Raw genomic sequence first — 17,741 nt, 5'->3', positions numbered from 1 at the left:
GTTGTTGTTGTTTGTTTTTTTTTTGTCTGATGATAGTATTCTATTTCTATTCAGGCATTGATAAACTGTACTATGCATGTTTGAGTATACACTCAACCCTTGTTCTGTTAAATACATAAATTATTTCACAGTTTACTGTCAAGTTCCCGGATGTGCCGCCCCGCCCGCCCGCCCGCCCGCCGACCAACCCCTACTTTATGTTGTCAACAAGCAAACTCCTCGAAGTTGCCTAAAGTCGGGTGACGAGGTAACATGTTCGGCGTGAATCCGAGACTGTCCGAGTGACTCCGGAGGGTGTCACAGGTGCTCTGCAAGAGAGAAGGGAGGGAAGGAGGGGAGACGAGTTCAACCGGGTTAAGGGAGGAGCGATGTGGGGGGTGGTGGTGATGATGATGATGATGATGATGGCGATGATGATGGAAAAATAAATTTAAAAAGAGCCACAGGTGAAATGAGCGCGATTTGGAGGAGGGAGGGGAAAAAAAATCAGGAGAAATTGAGCGTAAACAGAAAAAAAATGAGGGAGATGATGGTTGTCGCCTCAGAAACAAGGACGGGTTGTTCAGTGTGGATGACAGAAACATATGTAGACGATGATGAGGCGATGAACACAACAGATTTGGGGTTTCCGAGATCAGCCACATTGCATATGTTTCACAGGCAGTGAGAAGAGAAATCAGGGGACGGTGGGGTAAGATGGATGAGAGGAGGGAGAGGAGAAAGAAAACAGCAGATTTTTAGTCCTGATTTTACACTAGCACGTCAAATTGTTGCAGCTCTGGAGGTTGAACACATCCACATATGTCTGCATTTCCCTCTATGTGCAAAGTTGCTTATTGAGTAGATAACCGCCGATAACACTGGCTTGTCCCGACGGCAAAAATGGCTATTCCGGCAGACAAAGAACCGTTTATGTTTTGTGCAAACTCACTGCATGCAGACCTGCGATAACATCACAAAGTAATGCATCTAGCGATGTTATCGGGCACGAGCCTCAAATGCATGGCCTCTAAACGGACCTCTGTGCTGCAGGGAAACAAATACATCTCATGTGGTTCGGCTTTTTCTGCACAGTTCGATAAATATGTAATCTGTTTTCACGGAAGTTCTGCGCTTTACCCTATGGGGGGAGGGAGGAGGAGAGAAAAAGCATCATTATTCAGTGGAAGGAGCAAGTTTTGCATAGTGCAGAGAGTAAAATCTTTATGCGTTTGGAGAATCCAACCAACTGATGTCTTCCAATAAATACAGACACACACACCACAACTAACCTGTCCTGACATGGCGGTAGGTATTAAAATGCTCGCTGGAGTTGGATAATCATCCCTCTTTTGCTGACTGCCAACCAAATCATTTGTAACCACTGAGGAAATGATGTATGAGATGGTCGCAGGTATGTATGAAAGAGAGGGACAGCATGGGAGGGAGCATCTATTATCAATGGGGTGTGCTACCTGGGGGCATGATTAGGCGTGACACCAGGGCTGGTTGGGTTCTCTGGAAACTCCTGGAATAGACATGATGAAAAGAAAGATGGGTGAGGGTGACTGAAATGAAAATAAAACACAATGTAAAATGCTATCAGTTCAACTTCTGAGGGAGAGAGAAGCGATTTCCCTTCAGCGATATTGCAGAAGCACTTAAGGAAATTGGACGTTCAAAACGAAATCTGAGGGTTTTTCTTAATAAGCAGGGAAGGCAAGTGTCAGCTGTTGAAGACCGCTGAAGAAAATGAAAGTCTAATAAAGCATTAAATTACTTCCTTGTCAGGTTGTTTGAGTGGAGATATGACAATGGACTAGTTGGAAAAAAAAAAAAACGGTTTTTGGACATGAGAGAAAGAAAGTACAGGAGATGGGTTATTGTAAGGAGGTGAACACATGACATGGATGGAGTAGAATACAGTAAATATCACACTATGTAAAAGCATGACATGCTCTACATATCAACGCTTCCTCTTCCACTGTTTTACTCCTGATCCTTGTGAAACCAGACTCTAACAATTCCCCTCGTGTTGGACTAAGCTTACTGCATATATCTCCACTTCTGCAGAAAGACAATGAACATCTCCATCTGTTCTTGCTAACAAACTCAACCCTGAACCCGATGCAACTGAGCATGCAGGATCGTCATGCAGCCACGAACTCTTAACACACATGAAGAAGAACTGGGGTCGACCTGGTCGGCATGCCGTCTGGGAAACACAACACAGCTTGCATTGCCAACGTTCTCCCAAGAAAGCTGGATGCAAACTGGAGGATTTAATAAACTCAGGGACAAAAGAAAATGTCTGCACTTAGCGAAATCTGCTTAAATGCTTTTTGTGTGTGTGTCATTATAACAGCACCAGAAAAGAAGAAATGTCTCGTTTTGTTAATGATCCTCCCCTACAGTGACCTGCACAGATGGATTAGTGGCTTCTGTTCTTCAACACTTGAGTCACACTCACATGTTCAAAAGAAAGAAATGGATTAAAAACTGGATTTGCATTTAGATTTAGATATTAAGTCCTATTTTCACTGAATGGAAATGTGAAATGAGACTGGCGTTAGCTTGACAACCTAGTAAAAAAAAATTAATGTTTAGGAATTTTTGCCTTCATTTTCATGGGGACAGTAGAGAGAGAAACGTGGACGAGGAAGCTTTCAGTTCAGCCAAGATCTGAAGTGTAGATTGGACGTATGGTGCCAACAGAAAGCATTCAAGCCCTTTGGACGTTTTCCCGTTTATATCTTTTTAATGTTGAATCATGCTCAGTTTAATTTTACTTTTTGCCTCTTTCATATCAAAGTGAAAACAGATTCCTACAAAGGAACTCATTCTGTTTTTAAAATATACAATAAATGGTTGCATAAATATTTACATGAAGACAAAATAACACTCTGAGCTCATTGAAAAGCACAAGTCGGGTCGGATACGAGGAAATCTGAAACCCTTGGAGTAAAGTTAAATCCATTGTTAAGAAATGTAAGGAATATCTGCATATGTGGTCATTTGCGGGCCGTCCTCGAAATCTGAGCGACTGGGCAAGAAAGAGGCTCGTGGGGAAGATCTACCAAGACTCCTGAAGCAGTGAAAAGCTTCCATACAGCAGCTGTTACCTGCTCTTCACCAGTCAAAGCTTCATGGGACAGTGGCAAAGAGAAAGCTTGTGTTAAAAAGAAAGCTTATAAATCCAGGTTGGAAGAAGATTCTTTGGTCTGATGAAACCAAAATTGAACTTTCTGGCCATCGGACTGGACCATGTTTGGTGGACATCACATCCCCACCGTTCAGCACGGCGGCGGCAGCATCATGATGTGGGAATGGTCTCTAAACAGCAGCAGCAGCCCTGGAAGGCTTATAAAGGTAGAAAGTAAAATAAATGCAGCAAAGTGTAGAGAAATCCTGGAGGACAACCTGATGCATGATAAGTATGACCTGGGAGAAGATGTTAATGTGAATGTTCTGGAGCGGTCCAGCTGGAGTCCAGACCTCCGGTCAATTTAAAACATGTTGCTTGACCCGGTGCAACCTGACGGATTTGCAAAGATTAACGAGGTGGAACTGGAGTGTCCAGATGTTCAGCTGACTGACATCTGTCCACACAGGCTCACCTGCTGCCTCGACTAAATACTGACTTAAAGGAGTAAATACTTCATGAATTACTTTTTTTGTAAATCTGTTTTATGAATTGACATTAGTTTGTAAAAAAAATTAAAAAATGTTTTCACTTTGACATGAAAGAGTCATTTTTAGTCTTTTTTTTTTTGCTCATCAAAGCCTAATTAAATTGACTAGGATTCAATGTAGAAAGGACAGAGAAGGATAAAAACTTATAACGGAGGTGAACAGTTTTTACAGGAACTGTTTGTGGCCTTGTGGTACCCACTCAGGTCTCAGGTCGTCCCACTGAAGAACTTTATGGGCACTCAGTACTAAAATAATGCTAATTTTTAAAAAGCAACGGTCATTAATAGTGTTGAATAAAGAATAAAATTATCATAAAATAAGAAATAATTTGTAAAAAGAAATGGAGAATAAAATTATCCGCTAAAATAAACTGCTTCAAAAAACACTCAGAAATATTTCACTTCTGATTTTAGATTCTTCATCATTTCAGTTATTTGCTGTAACATCCCAAAAAACAAACTAGAGAAGCTGGTAGTTATGTGCAGCCCTGTGCTTCTTCTTTTTCTTCTCTTTTTTTCAACATGTGTTTACTTGATATGTACACTGCTAAAAAAAAGAAGTAATTTTACAGAAAAAATACTCTTCTACAGATTTTTCCCGTTTTGCGATAAAACAAGGAAAGGATTTACATTTTTTTCTGTAATTTTAGGTTTTACCCCTGAAATTACCATCAATGAACCATAATATAGGATTATAGCCATATTATGTTTTTTTTTTATAGACAATTCATTGTGTTTCTACATATTTAACAGTAATTTTACAATTTTCAATATTTTTCTACAGATTTTTCAAAATGTAATAATTGTAGATTAACAGATATTTTCAGTATTTTAAAGAGCAACCCTTAAAATTACACCTAATAACCATTATATTAGATTACATTATTATTATGTCTTTTAAAGGCAAATTAATGTGTTTTTTCATATGTAAATGTAATTTTTCAGATCTTTGCTAATAATTACACTTTAGTATAAAATGATTCATCGTCATTATGCTTCTTCGGATCCGAGCAACTTCCTCGTGTGTCTCTTCAGGACTTCTTTATTTATTTACTGGTTACACTCCAGCCGAGCAAGATTTACGACTGCCATTCAGAACAATACGATCAATAGCGTTGATTAAAAATCTGACTTAAAATAACAGTTACTTTTTAAAGTGCAGCGAGGACGGGAACGTTTCTACAACTGCAGCCGGTAGAACCAGCGTTTCCATCTTTGGGTTTTATTCAGCCGTGTTGTTGATGGCTAATATTAAGAAGGTGCATTTCTGTTATAAATCATCTCTTAACCGGCCTGTTTAAAGCTTAAATAACAGTCCGGGGGAGTGGAGCGTCGCCTCTGGTGTTAAACCGCTGGCCTCCACAGAAACGCTGTGATTTAGAGCTGCAGAAGTGCCTTTCATTACTCCGCTTTACATTAGAACCATAAATTGGTTGTATTGCTTTGACGATTAAAAAAAAACAAGTTAATCATGAGATGTTAATAAAATCTCCAGACCTTTAATCTCGTTCGTTCTTCTGCTCTCACATGAATCCGCTGTGAGTTTCCTCTAATCAGACAATAAGTGGCCAAACCCGAGAATAGCAGCAGCAGCTCCTCTAAGCGAGCAGCGATTACAGTAAAGAGGGTGACATCCACCAGCTACTGTATGTTGTGTAAACACTGACAGAGTGGGCTCGTGTGTGGGACTAACCGAGATAAGGGCCGCTGATAATAAGAGCAGCTTATGAGTCATGAATAAAAGTTAACTGAAAGCAGACATTTCACTCCTAATTGTCCACACGCTGAGGTTTAAGGATAGTAAATAGAAAAACACTCTCTGAGAAAACAGGTCCCAGAGTCTGTTTGTTCTCTGTCAATACTCATCTGCATCCACGTGTGGATTTCTGTCATCTTTGGTAATTAAGTTATGCTGTAATAATGCACTGATTATGCATCATTCACGCCGTGCAATAAAAGCCATGCGTATGTATAATTAATGATTATGTTTCTCCAGAAAAATAAAATATTGTTTCTGCACAGGAAACTAATGATTATATAACGAGGCTGCTTTTTCTCTCTGGTGCCGTTCATTAAAAGCATTTCGAGTGCGAGCAGACATTTTGTTGTTTGTCGTCGGTCCTGAGCTTATCTGAAACATTTCATTCAGTCCAGTGCATTCGGAGAGACTTAAAAATTACCAGATTGTCGCTCTGACAACGCTGTGGTCGTTTCTTGCGTATGAAGTAACCCAAAACCTTATCCTTAAACACCTGGACGCAAAAGAAGAAACACAGCAGTTAGAATCAATCACAGGTGGGACACATCAACGTTTGGGGAAATGCGTTTATCTGCTTCCTCGCTGAGTGGACAGGATCGATACCGCGCTGATTTCTTTCAATAAAATCCACCTGCCAGCACTCCTGAAGCTCGCAAAGTAAACTGTGAGTTTGCAGGAAAACAAAAGCAATGATGTGCTGCTTCACAGGAGGCTGCGCTCCAGAATATTTTTCAAGTCAGACACAATGACCTCCTGATTCAATTCTGTGTTGCAACCTCGCGGTAACAACAAGACTCCAGGTGGTAGACGACTCCTGGCTCGCCTGTCCCCTCCCGAGTGCTATCAGTCTTCATATCTGACTCTCAGCAGGAAAGCAAGAAACGCATTTCCCAAAACCTCAACGAATGAACATTAGCAGCTCAACACAGGAAGGATATCTGAGATTAATTTTAGCCACATGATTAAAAAACTTGCCTTTATTTACACTATGACAAGAATGAATGGAGTTAGTGCAAAGACATGTACGTTTTAATTCGACTTTACCTCGTATAGGTAGTCAAATATCTCCAGTATTGTCAGAACACTGGCTCCGATGAACAGCCCCATCTGACCTCCGATGTCACCTGGAGAACGACAGATCAACAGATATGTGCAGGTACGCTGATGGAACAATGGTGCGTGAAGCCATTCCCCACGCTGTCACATCCCATTCTGTATCTCTCCCAGAAATCTGAGCAGAGTTGTCAAAAAACGTCCATCCAGCTCCGGCTCCTTCATCAGACCCAAACCCGGCCGCCCTCGCAAGAGCATCAGATTATGAAAATGTGCTCAGGCTGTTTGGCGAGTTCAAAGAGGAAACCTCAAAGCAGCGGGCGTGAACACACGATGTGAAATGTGCGGCGGCAGCGAGGGGGGGGTCCCGCTGAGGGCGCAGATACCGAGGTCAACCAGTTTTTTTGTCACAATGAACATGAAGCTTACCGAGGAGCCCTGCGATTTCATAGGCCTTCTTCTGCTCGATCTTCTCGTAATTTAGAGCCTCAAAGAAGATGTCCAAGACCAGTATGTTTTCTCTGGAGAGACAAGAGCACAGCCAACGTGACTTCACTTCCGCTGGTTTCACATCACAGCTCATGATATTTCACATTTCCTGTGTAAGTCTCTTTCATTATTGTTACATTGAAGGTGAACGATGGAGACTCGGGTCATGCTGCGCCACAGTACATCCATCCATCAACAGGAAGAAGAAAAAAGAGAAGAGGCCATTATCTACATGACTGACTAAAGAATACTTACCCGATATATTGCTCAGTTTTGTTGAATTTCTTAGCCAGATATTTAGCAGATGCCTTACTGGGGATCTTAACCATGGACAGCTCCTTGCCATAGCGAGTCATGTTGCAGGGGGTCTGACAGACACAGTAATCGTTGTCTTTCTCTACCAAAAAGTCTGTGGATGATCAGAGTCATTTAAAAAAAATCACTATGAAGAAACCAAACAAACCTGCACACAGACGCTCTCAAGTTTCTGCTAAAAATATCTCAGGAGCTACAATCGCTGCCATCGTTCACTTTCCATGAAAGCAAATAATGACTGAAGCCGTAACACAGAGGAGGAAAGAAGAGGAAGGGAGGGGAGGAAAAAAAAAACTCTGTGGGATTTATTTGGTATCTGTGAAGCGTAGACACATCACAAATCTCCCTAATGGAATTTTTAAACAATAATTTTACTTTTATTATTTTTGCTTCAGCGTTATTAAAGTAATTTTCAAGTTAAAGCTGCTGCATAAGTATCATCGCGAGGCAAGCAATAGGCTCATGGCGCCGCTGCACAAAGATATCACACCAATAATTTATGTGCAATAAAGTGTGTGGGCTCACCTAAGGCCGGGTCAGCACAGTCTTTGTACTGCTCAGGTGTGCAAACTGTGGAGGTCCCTGTTTGAAATAACACATAAGTGAAAATCAATACGGACTTAAATAGTACATCAGGACACAAGGACTTGGAAGGTTTCTCAAAGGTCAAGGCGCTCTGAATTCATACCCGGCATGTGAACCATCCTGCAGTTGCAGTTCTCCAGCAGGTACCGGGTTTCACAGTCAATGCGGCATGCGGTGATGCTGTACGTGGAGAAGTATTCAGAGTCTATGGGAGTAGATTTGCAATCTCCCCAAGGCGGCGGGAGGTACTGAAGCTGAAAGAGCAAACGGCACATGTTTTCCCCTCAGTATACGAGCGCACAGGATTACAGCGTGTAACATAATGCAAGCCCAGCGCAACAAAAGGAGACAACAAGCTGACAAAAACCCAACACAAATGTCTCAAAAATAACAACAACAGAAAGAAAAAAAAATAATAATACAAAAGCATTTCAATGAAAATGTGCACTGAGACAATACTGGTGCAAAACGTCCAGTCGGAGCGACACTACTGCTCATGTACAGAAGCAAGCAGACATCATGCAGAACGTTACTGATGCAGGTCTAGTCCCCGGTAGAAAGCAGAGTACCATGGGAATAGAGTCAGGCTTAAGAGGAATCTGTAAGATATGTAGTTTCAGACAGGACACCACAATCAATGGACAAATTTTAACAACCCCGAGAACAGAACAGTGAACAGTTCACACCTTTCAGATGAACAATTAAATGACTTCCACAGACATCATACAGAGAGTAACATCCGGTTTCACAGCAGGATATTTAACGCAGGACTAACGAACCCACTGCTCTAGAAACAAACGTGTGGATTAGCTGGTTATATTTTCTGGTCTGCACACAGGAGAGTTTGTTATAAAACTACCGCACAATGAGAGTGAAGATGTGATGTACAGCCGTCTCATTAAGAGGGAGAAGTCTCATTAAAAGGTGAAGAGCAGGTCATTATATTTATGAGGAACTCGGGGCTATCTTAATGAATCCATTATTGAGGAATATTTAAGGAGTGAATGTTAAGGATTCGGTTGGCACTGAGCTCTAAACCTCAGAAATGTGCCCCGTGTGAGGCGTCCATTAGCAGCACTCCTCAAGACATTAAAGCAGCTCCTTTTTGGTGAACCGAACAAGCTGACCTCTAACCGTTTCAGCTCCCTTTAAGTGTCTTGTTTACGCCACTTTATGATAATGAATGCCTAATACTTACTTTCGCTAGCAGAGTAAACCAATTATTTATGAAGGCCGGCGATGTTTGCTGGCGTACTGGAGCGCATAGGTACTAATTGCAGTGGGAGCGGGCCAACAATCGATGCCAGGGGCTTCCTCCTGGCAAACTTCACAGAGGAATTGTGCTGCTACTGTCTCATTAAGGTGCACTGTATAATTCCCAATAATCTCCACCAGCTCTAACCGGGCTAACCCTGACAGTCGAACGGTCGTTTAGTCAATGAAAAGTGACAGAGATAGAGTGCAGTTCGTTGGAGGAGTGGATTTAAACTGGCAAACGGGATTAAGTTCCATTTCTAGCCTGCAGAATTTCATAACTGGAGCTACACTGGCGATAAAGAAGAAGGAAAAAAAACCCTGCTGCTGTATATGCTAGACTATAAAGTGAAGCCAGAGTCCCTGTGGGTAATAAAACCTAATGAATTACATCGTCTGGTCCCTCCAGATGACATTAGTGGTCCAGCGGATCGCCCCGATAACACATAAAAGCAAAACAAACAGAAAAAATGTGAACAGAACCGTACATGAGAGTGAGAGGGTAAAGCCAAACAGCAGCTTCGATGAAGATACAGACTTGGATGAGTGGCTCGAAGGAACAATACACATTAGCTGGCCTTTAGCGGCGTCTCCTAAACACACAGGACAATGACGACAAGGACAGACTGCAGATGCCGTTGCATGTGGTTGCTTCAGCCACAGAAGGGGGGCGGATGGATCGGCTCCTCTGAGGGAGGACCGGCGGATGAAAGTGTTAATGAGTGTGGAGCTATTTAACAATACAGTACTTTGCGGCATGCAGCAAGCCCAGTCAGTCATACGCTACCCTCTGCTCTTGGGTGGAAACAAAGGTTTGGAAGCCGGGGGCGACCCCGAAGCCCAGCTCGTGGAGGAAAGGAGGCTCTGACTGAGTGTGAAGCTGTACCTTTATGCCGGCCTCATAGGACGTCTCATCTATAGGGCGAGGGGTGAGGGAACACAGCCCACATCATTATCAGAGTACAAGAGGTGCAACAGTGAGGCAAGGGACAGAAAGAGGTCGACCCGGTCCGGACAAAACATCCTGTCGTCAGCGGAGCAGCAGCACCGCTATCAGGACCGGTGAGGTGTCATTCAGCCATTCTCACAAGTCTCACTTTCACTCGAGCTTGAGTGAACGTAGCGTTACGTAAATGTAGTTCAAAAGTTTCTCTGTGGGAACACAAGTCAAAGCCTCCATATTAAAAATTAAACTCCTCTGACGGACGATTTACAAATGAAAAGGATCATAAGTGCTTCATCCTATTATTACACAGAGAGCAGTGCCACTGTAGTGAAATGAATGCCGGCTAGACTTTAATGACAGTCTAATTAATTCAGCACATCCTTTAGGCCATAAACATGTCTTTTTAGCTGTCACTGGTGTGAGCGCTGGTGTCGCGGTTATAAATGACAATCCACGCACTTTGGCTTTCTTAAGGAAACTCGCTGATGCTGATTAATAGAGCGGATTCCCTGCTTGGAGATGGCTGAATGATGGTACACTTGGAGCAATAAAAAAAAAAACACATTTCCAGAGAGAAAAGAGAGACACACATATATTTCAAAGCAGCTTCCCAAAAAAATAAAATTTGTCATCTTTGTGGTGTCCAAGTGTCTGTTTGACGAGACCAGAACTCTGCCTCCATCATCCCATGTTATTCTGCTGAACGAGGACGGAGACGAGTTTACTTGATCATTTATCTCATGCTGACAAACTGACCAAGACGATTAACTTTAGGGAGCAAAATCATTTAAATTAGGCTTAATTAAATGCTAAAGAAACGAATTTGATTTACTGCTCGAGCACCCATTACTTAAAGACTTCACAGGAACTGATTATGCAGTAGAAAATTTTCATGCGCCCGCAGCACAATACAGAAATACACTTGATCTCTAAGGTAATCATCGCAAAACCTGAAATCCTTTGTGGCACCGCCGCCATTTCCTTGTGACTTACAGAGTGGGTTCTGACTGTTAGTCGCAGGATATTTCTCTGTTCTGTCACTGCTTCCGTTTGAAAATCAAAGACTGTTTCATGTAGACAAAAGAGGCACAATTGGAATTTGTTCCCTCAGCAATATCACATAATTGCAGTACAGTTTCATTACATTTGGAAATCCATGTGAGCTCGGCGTTCAGACCTTGCACACGAGGCTTTCAATCAATTTGGGCTTAACTGCAATTATCACTTTTCATCCCTCACCGATGGCGGCGTCGGGTCTAACCCGCTACAGTCAACAAACCCGCCACAGGACGCTCTGCTTCCCTTCATAACGGCGCTAAAACACCCTTTTTCACCGCGCGCGTAAATCACAGTGCAATTTAAAACGTGTCTTTAAAATAGCCGGGGGTCATCCTTCTCACCTAATGGTGCAGCAAACTAATGCGATGACAAGCACTCGGGCTTCTTTAAATGCCTCAAACTGACATCGATAACATTATGATGACTTTAAAAGGCTTTTCCTGCAGACGCACCGAGTCTTCAGGAGGAGTTTGTTATTTATAGCGAGCCTTTAGAGCTTTTTTCGGCTAAACGCTGCTGCCAATTATGAGAAATTGTTAAATCTATCTTCAAAAACTGTAAACGAGTGTTTTTTTTTTCCTCTTTATTGATTAAAGTTCCGATGATTAAAGCCTGCTGATCGTGCTTGTGTGAATCCTTCCTCACAGTTTTTTTTTCTCTCTGCTGTCTCTCTGAATGGATGCCACTGGAGACGATTTTCACAGCAGTCAAAAAGCTGCATTCATATTTTTTTTCCCTTCGCAGGCTAAGAGTAGTGAAGACTCAATATGCAAAGTAAAACAAACACCCTGAGCTGCCATATATTTTTGCATGCTGTGCAGTCTGAGGTTCTTTTGGCTCTGATAAGCGCAGTATGCTCGTATTCTGGCAGCCAATCACGACTTGGCCCGGCTCTATCAGTATTACTTGGCTGCTACGTTCCCTCGGCTTCATTCACTGTACGCAGATTCACAGGACGCTTATGTAACATCTTTAATTGCACTCTTCCCACACGAGGTCGATCGATGGTCTGATTTTGCTCCGTGACACAGAGGGGATGGACGCCGGCTGGCGAGGGTTTCGGGACAAACATAGAATGGAAGCAAACGAGGTTCGAGGTCGGAGGGGAGGGAGGAGGCTGAACGTTAGGTACCAGTTGCTGCTGACATGACACAAAAGTTTGAAAGCCAGGGGCCACACCAAATCCCAGTTGGTCAATGAAGGGCGGCTCGTCCTGGCTGTGGATCTGAACCTTGATGCCTGCTTCGTAGGAGGTCTCATCTGTGGATACAGCACGCCACAAAACATAACAACAGCTACGGAAACCTGCCATTTGGGCTGTTTAGCGTTCTGCTAGCGGTGACAGAATGTGGATAAACCTGGTGTTGGAAGCTGATGCAGTAGAAACCAGAAGCTGTGTATAAAAAGACATAAAACCTTTTTTTTGTTCTCACTATCTGACATTAAATCAGACTAAACTTTTCCTGTTTCAGGTCAGTCAGGATCACCAACATTATTTCTATTTGCTAAACGCCAGAATAATGAGAGAGAGAATTTTTATGACTTTCTACAAAGTCAGAAGTTTACATCCACTAAGATGCCTTCAAACTATTTGGGAAAGCCCAGATGATGATGTCATGGCTTTGGAAGCTTCTGATTGGTTAATTGACACATGTGAGTTAATTGGAGGCACAGCTGTGGATGTATTTTAAGGCACACCTCAAACATGCTGCTTCCTTTTTTGACAACATGGAACATCTAAAGAAATCAGCCAAGACATCAGGAAGAGAACTGTGGATCTCCACCAGTCTGGTCCAGATGCCTGAAGGTTCCACGTTCATCTCTTCAAACAGTTCTATCAAGTATAACCACCATGGGAATGTCCAGCCATCATAGGCTCAGGAAGGAGACGGTTCTGTGACCCAGAGATGAAGTGTTCTGGTTGAAATGTGTGAATCAACCCCAGATAATGAGAAAGAAAAGGTTTTGTGTCTTTTTACACAGTGTACGTAAACTTCTGGCTTCAACTGTATATTCATGTGTTGGTCCGATATTAAACAAATTTACAGCCACAGATTTACGACATGCTGTGTGGTCCGAGGATGTTGTTTCCCACCGTAAACGGGAAACAATAAGTCAGTGAATGCAGTTTATTAGGTCTGATGTAAACCTGGAGAAACATGTCAGGATTATATTAAACATGGCCGTACGTCAGGTCTGTGTGGACTTCAAGGATGCAAAGGTTTATCAATAAAGCAAATATAAGACCTTGGAAAGTCAATAGAATAATGGGATATAGCCACGTGTTATAGAGATAATAAAACTAGAAGAATTACTGGCCTTTCTGGGGTAAACCAACGAGATATGCAGGTTATAATAGAGGTTAAGGTGCTTCCATAAATGTCAGAGTAGCGCCTGGAGCCGCACTGACCTGTCTCTCCCCAAACAGGCAGGTATTCATCCTGCTGGATGTCCAACATGATCTCCAAGCCGTTGCCCGTGCCGCCTTTTAACGTGGTCAGCAAAGGGTTGCCGTCCAATCCCGAGTTGAAAGTGTAGCACTTCCCGTAGCGAGTGTAAATCTGTGGAAACAAAAAAAGGGGAACACAGAAAGAAACGGGAGTGTCAATGAAAAGTCTGCACCGTGGCAAACTGTGCGCCGGCACAGGATCTATTACATGTCAGTCTGTAATTGTGCGCTGGTAATCATTGTAGAGGTTCTGTGATAATCAGAGAAAAGCAGCACAGGCTTTAAACAAGGCACCTGGCTCTGATTTGAGGAATTAATGAGCGCCCCTCAGCAGCAGCAGCTATCAATCTTTACCCAATTTCACTCCAAATTTCCCCTGAGTAATGCGGAGTGAATGTACTATTTTGCCGTCATTAAATGAGAAACATCTGAAGCTCTCTGGACACAAACAAACTCCAAATTGGGTTTGTAAAATGCATTTGTGTGTGTCTTGCCTTACAAACTTCTTAAGAGACCGAGCCCATGCCAGCGAAGCTCAGCGGTACTTAGCGTTTGATGTGCAATCACTACAGTAGGTTTACTCGCGCCAGATATCTTCCTGATTTAATTAATCCAACTGGCTCAAGTTATTTATTTTCAGCTTTTGCTTCAGTGCTCGCGGATGACATTTGTTCAGTTTTATGGGTTTTACTTGTGACTGGAAAATTCTCAGTCCTCCGCCAAACGAGTGAAAAAAAATAAATCTGAATCGTGATTAGAAGTGTTGACATTTTAAATTGAACTCGAGCCACCATTTGCATAAAGACTAAGAAAGCTTGAAATTACAAATAAACCTTGAGGGATGGAGCAAGTTCAAGATAAGTTTATCAATTTGAGATAAGACTATCAGATTGGTCATGCAACACTTGGAGAACAGAGAACACGTCTGCTCCCCGTGTGCTTCAACACAATCTGAAAACTTTGCAGCGTCAGGATCAGTGGTCGTACTCCAGTCATCATAATTACATTCTGCTGTTTGTACTCACAGCACACATTAAAATGGCATGAGTCACAGCTATGCAAGAAAACTGAGAAAGCAAAGAAAAGCAGAAACATGTGAATCCTTCAGGCTGCTGAAAACCTGGAGTGAAATTATACTGAACATCTGAATTGATGTGCTTTAAATTCCACTGTTGGGCAATTTATCAATTTGTTTTCCAGCATCAAATTCAAAACTCCCATGAACTGGGCTGCTTTTGAAGTTCATATTATTAATATTGCAGTGCCACGAATCCTATAACATAACAGCTCAGTATTCTGCAAAAACGACTCGTGGTTCAGCTTCAGAAATAGGCACCGCGTTGCTCATAAAATTCAAATTTTTTTTTATCTCCTCCAACCCCTCTGCTGCAAAGATTAAAGCATAATTTGCTACATGGAGCCGCAATTTCTGCTTTAATGATCACAGCTGTCCAAATATTCTTCCTGCTCCCAGTGCAGCCCCCCGACAAAACGTGTCCCGCTGAGACGCACTTCTTTGTTCGCCACGTTTCCAGGAGAACACACTGCACCGAGGAGGACAGAAATTCCATCTAATGGTCAGTTTTCATCAATATCCGCTGTGATGAGGTCATGGCAAGAGAGCTGCTGGCAAAAACTCAACCGGCATGGCGGAGCGGATCTCCAGAGATCAGAGTCAGTGTTCCATGTCCAGACTCAGACAGACTTACATGCAGCTCAGACAGATAAGGCTGAGCTTTGTTGCTTTCTCCCTGCTGGCTATATAATGAGGTCTGCAAAGTGACTAGAAACTGTCTAACTAGTGGCTGTTTTTAAAGAGTCACATTTAAGGTTGGATGAAATGTCGCATCACAGCTGCACCACGAGTTGCTTAACATGCAACAGCACGGCACAGCGAGGGTTAGAGGTTAACCTTAATCCCAATTAGGATCATTTTTTGGCCACGAAGACTGATTTTTTTTTTTTATCGTCCACTGGTTTGTGCAAAAGCAGAAAAGCCACCACGGGCAGCTGACATCCTGCAGCGGGCAAAGACTTTACATTTCAAATGTCTCAGGCAGTTGAAGCTGTCGCAGTTACATGTTTTATTTTTATGGCAGGGAGCCGCATACGCAAAGGCAAGTAGTTAAATGTGAAGCCTGTGACAGGTTAGGGTTTTAAATCTACATGTGTGTCCCCAGGTTTAAATTATTCTGTCACTCGGCATGCATACTTACCGCTGCAGAGATTTTACCACTTCTCACCCTCGCGAATACTTACTAATGATAAGCGACCGGTTTGTGCCGAAAGTATTTACTAAAAAATATTAGCATCATCCGGAGGTGTGGGACCGAGGTTTGCAAATGTCACTCGCCGTCTCGGTTCAGTTATTCAAAAACGAATGGCTGTGATAGATCTGAGTCGTGTTCTTCAAATGGGGAAGCTGTATTCTTTGAAGCATATCCTCCTCATGCCCTACAGATGTTTCATTAGAGGAGATAAAATTTTAATTCAGACTGATTTATGATGTCTGAATTATTAATGCTCTTTTTTTCTCTCCTTCCTTAACATTGTTGTCACAGGTTAGAGATTCGTCAGCGAGAACAAACGCATGAGAAATTGGGGAAAAAAATCCTAAAGCAGGCACACAATGACGATCTTCCGCCTCGACACAAAGACGACGTCGTATTTGTCATCTTGAGTGACTTTTTGAAAACCTCGAGTTTAATGAGGGAGAAGCTGTCATGCTAAAACAGGACCGGCTTGTTTACAGCTTTGAAACATCGACACCTTAAAACACCCTGAGAGAATGCCTGCTGTAAGGGAGCTTTGTCAAATGCTTGCATGAATTATTAATACACCTTGTAAACAACACTCGTATCCACACCTGGCAAACACCATCTTTCTTTCTGTACATACAGTGCTGAAGTTTTTGTAGGTGCAGGTTTCCCCACGAAATCTGCACTCCAGCAGCATGTCCTCCAGCTGGTGACCGAGCCGACCCATCATCTCCGTGGTGTTGATGCGATAATCAGGGGGCGGGGTGTAGTTGTTGAAGTCCAGAAGACTCAGGAGACCCTGCTTGTGGTTGTCTTTAAGGATGGACAGGCTCCTGTTTATCACCGTGTGGTTGGGATACAGCAGGTCCATCCAGTAGCCGCTGTGGTACAGGTCGTCTCTGGTCAGGGTGGACACTCGAAACACGTTTTTGTTGCAGAAGGTGACGGCGGGGAAGGACATGTTGTGAGCCCACACCATGTAGATCTTGGTGATGGCGGGGTAGGACATCAGATAGAAGATCCGATTCCAGGACCAGGTGAAGAGGAGACTGAGACACAGCAGGAAGGCCAGGATCCAGACGACTCGCTGCGGTTTCGTCTTGTCCGGAGAGAAGACGAACTTCAAACCGTGGATCTTGGTCCGCATGATGAAATTCACCGTGATCTCCTTCCACGTCGTCGTGAGCGAGCCGGACCCTTTGTTTTGAGGGGTGCTCTCCGGGGCATCGTTTGGTTTGTGCGGCCCCAGGGCGATTGATTCGGACGTGGGTGCTTTAACCATAATTGCGAGTCGAGGCGAGTGCTTCGTTATCAAGTGCAGGAGTCCACGCTGGACTACAATTTACACACAGTGGCTTTCTCCACAATCATATCCAAACAAGTCTATGTGTCAAAAAATTCCAGGTCGCAGCGACTGGAGTCCTAATGTGCAGCTGTCCCACTGCTCAGGCTTGAAAACACTTTGCTGTGAAGATATAAAGAAAGGAAGTGTGCTCCTTGGAGGAGGTAAAATTGATTTACATAATGATTCCTTTATGAGGAAAAACAGCTGAATCACTCTATTAACAAAAACATCCAGCGTAACTATCACCAGTCCTTCATCAATAGATAAATGGACGTGATAATTGCAGATGTAAGCGACGGCTTCACTCCCAGAGGTAATCACTTTGAAAATCCGGAGAGGCTTACCCCTGTTGCTCAGATCTTTCACTCCTCCATCTCCCTCTCCAGTGCCAGACAATACTTGCAGATTTCGGTGGTTTCTCTCTTTGTGCAGTAGCTGCCCAGAACCCAACTCCTCCCTTTTTCCAACAGATTGAAGAGATGCTTTTTAGTCTGTTGACTTGAAGCCTGCAGAAAGGAATATAAAGCTTGTTGCCCCCCTACACACACTCTCTCTACA

General features: G+C 43.0%; 1 protein-coding gene across 1 annotated transcript; it reads right to left on the bottom strand.

Annotated features, from left to right (window-relative positions):
- Nucleotides 1-203: 203 nt before the first annotated feature.
- LOC103376034 (acid-sensing ion channel 1-like) lies at nucleotides 204-17,120 on the bottom strand. Its single transcript, XM_008306378.1, has 10 exons — nucleotides 16,479-17,120; nucleotides 13,542-13,692; nucleotides 12,264-12,391; nucleotides 7,976-8,126; nucleotides 7,813-7,869; nucleotides 7,228-7,381; nucleotides 6,913-7,004; nucleotides 6,475-6,554; nucleotides 5,852-5,923; nucleotides 204-308 (listed from the first exon to the last, which is right to left on the bottom strand). The coding sequence occupies exons 1-10, from the start codon at nucleotides 17,118-17,120 to the stop codon at nucleotides 204-206; spliced, it is 1,632 nt and encodes a 543-aa protein (XP_008304600.1).
- Nucleotides 17,121-17,741: the final 621 nt, after the last annotated feature.

Source organism: Stegastes partitus, unplaced genomic scaffold (genome assembly GCF_000690725.1).
Source record: "Stegastes partitus isolate 25-593 unplaced genomic scaffold, Stegastes_partitus-1.0.2 Scaffold3648, whole genome shotgun sequence".
NCBI lineage: Eukaryota > Metazoa > Chordata > Actinopteri > Pomacentridae > Stegastes > Stegastes partitus.
Note: the sequence above shows the minus strand (reverse complement) of the source record. Positions and strands in the feature narration are given on the sequence as shown.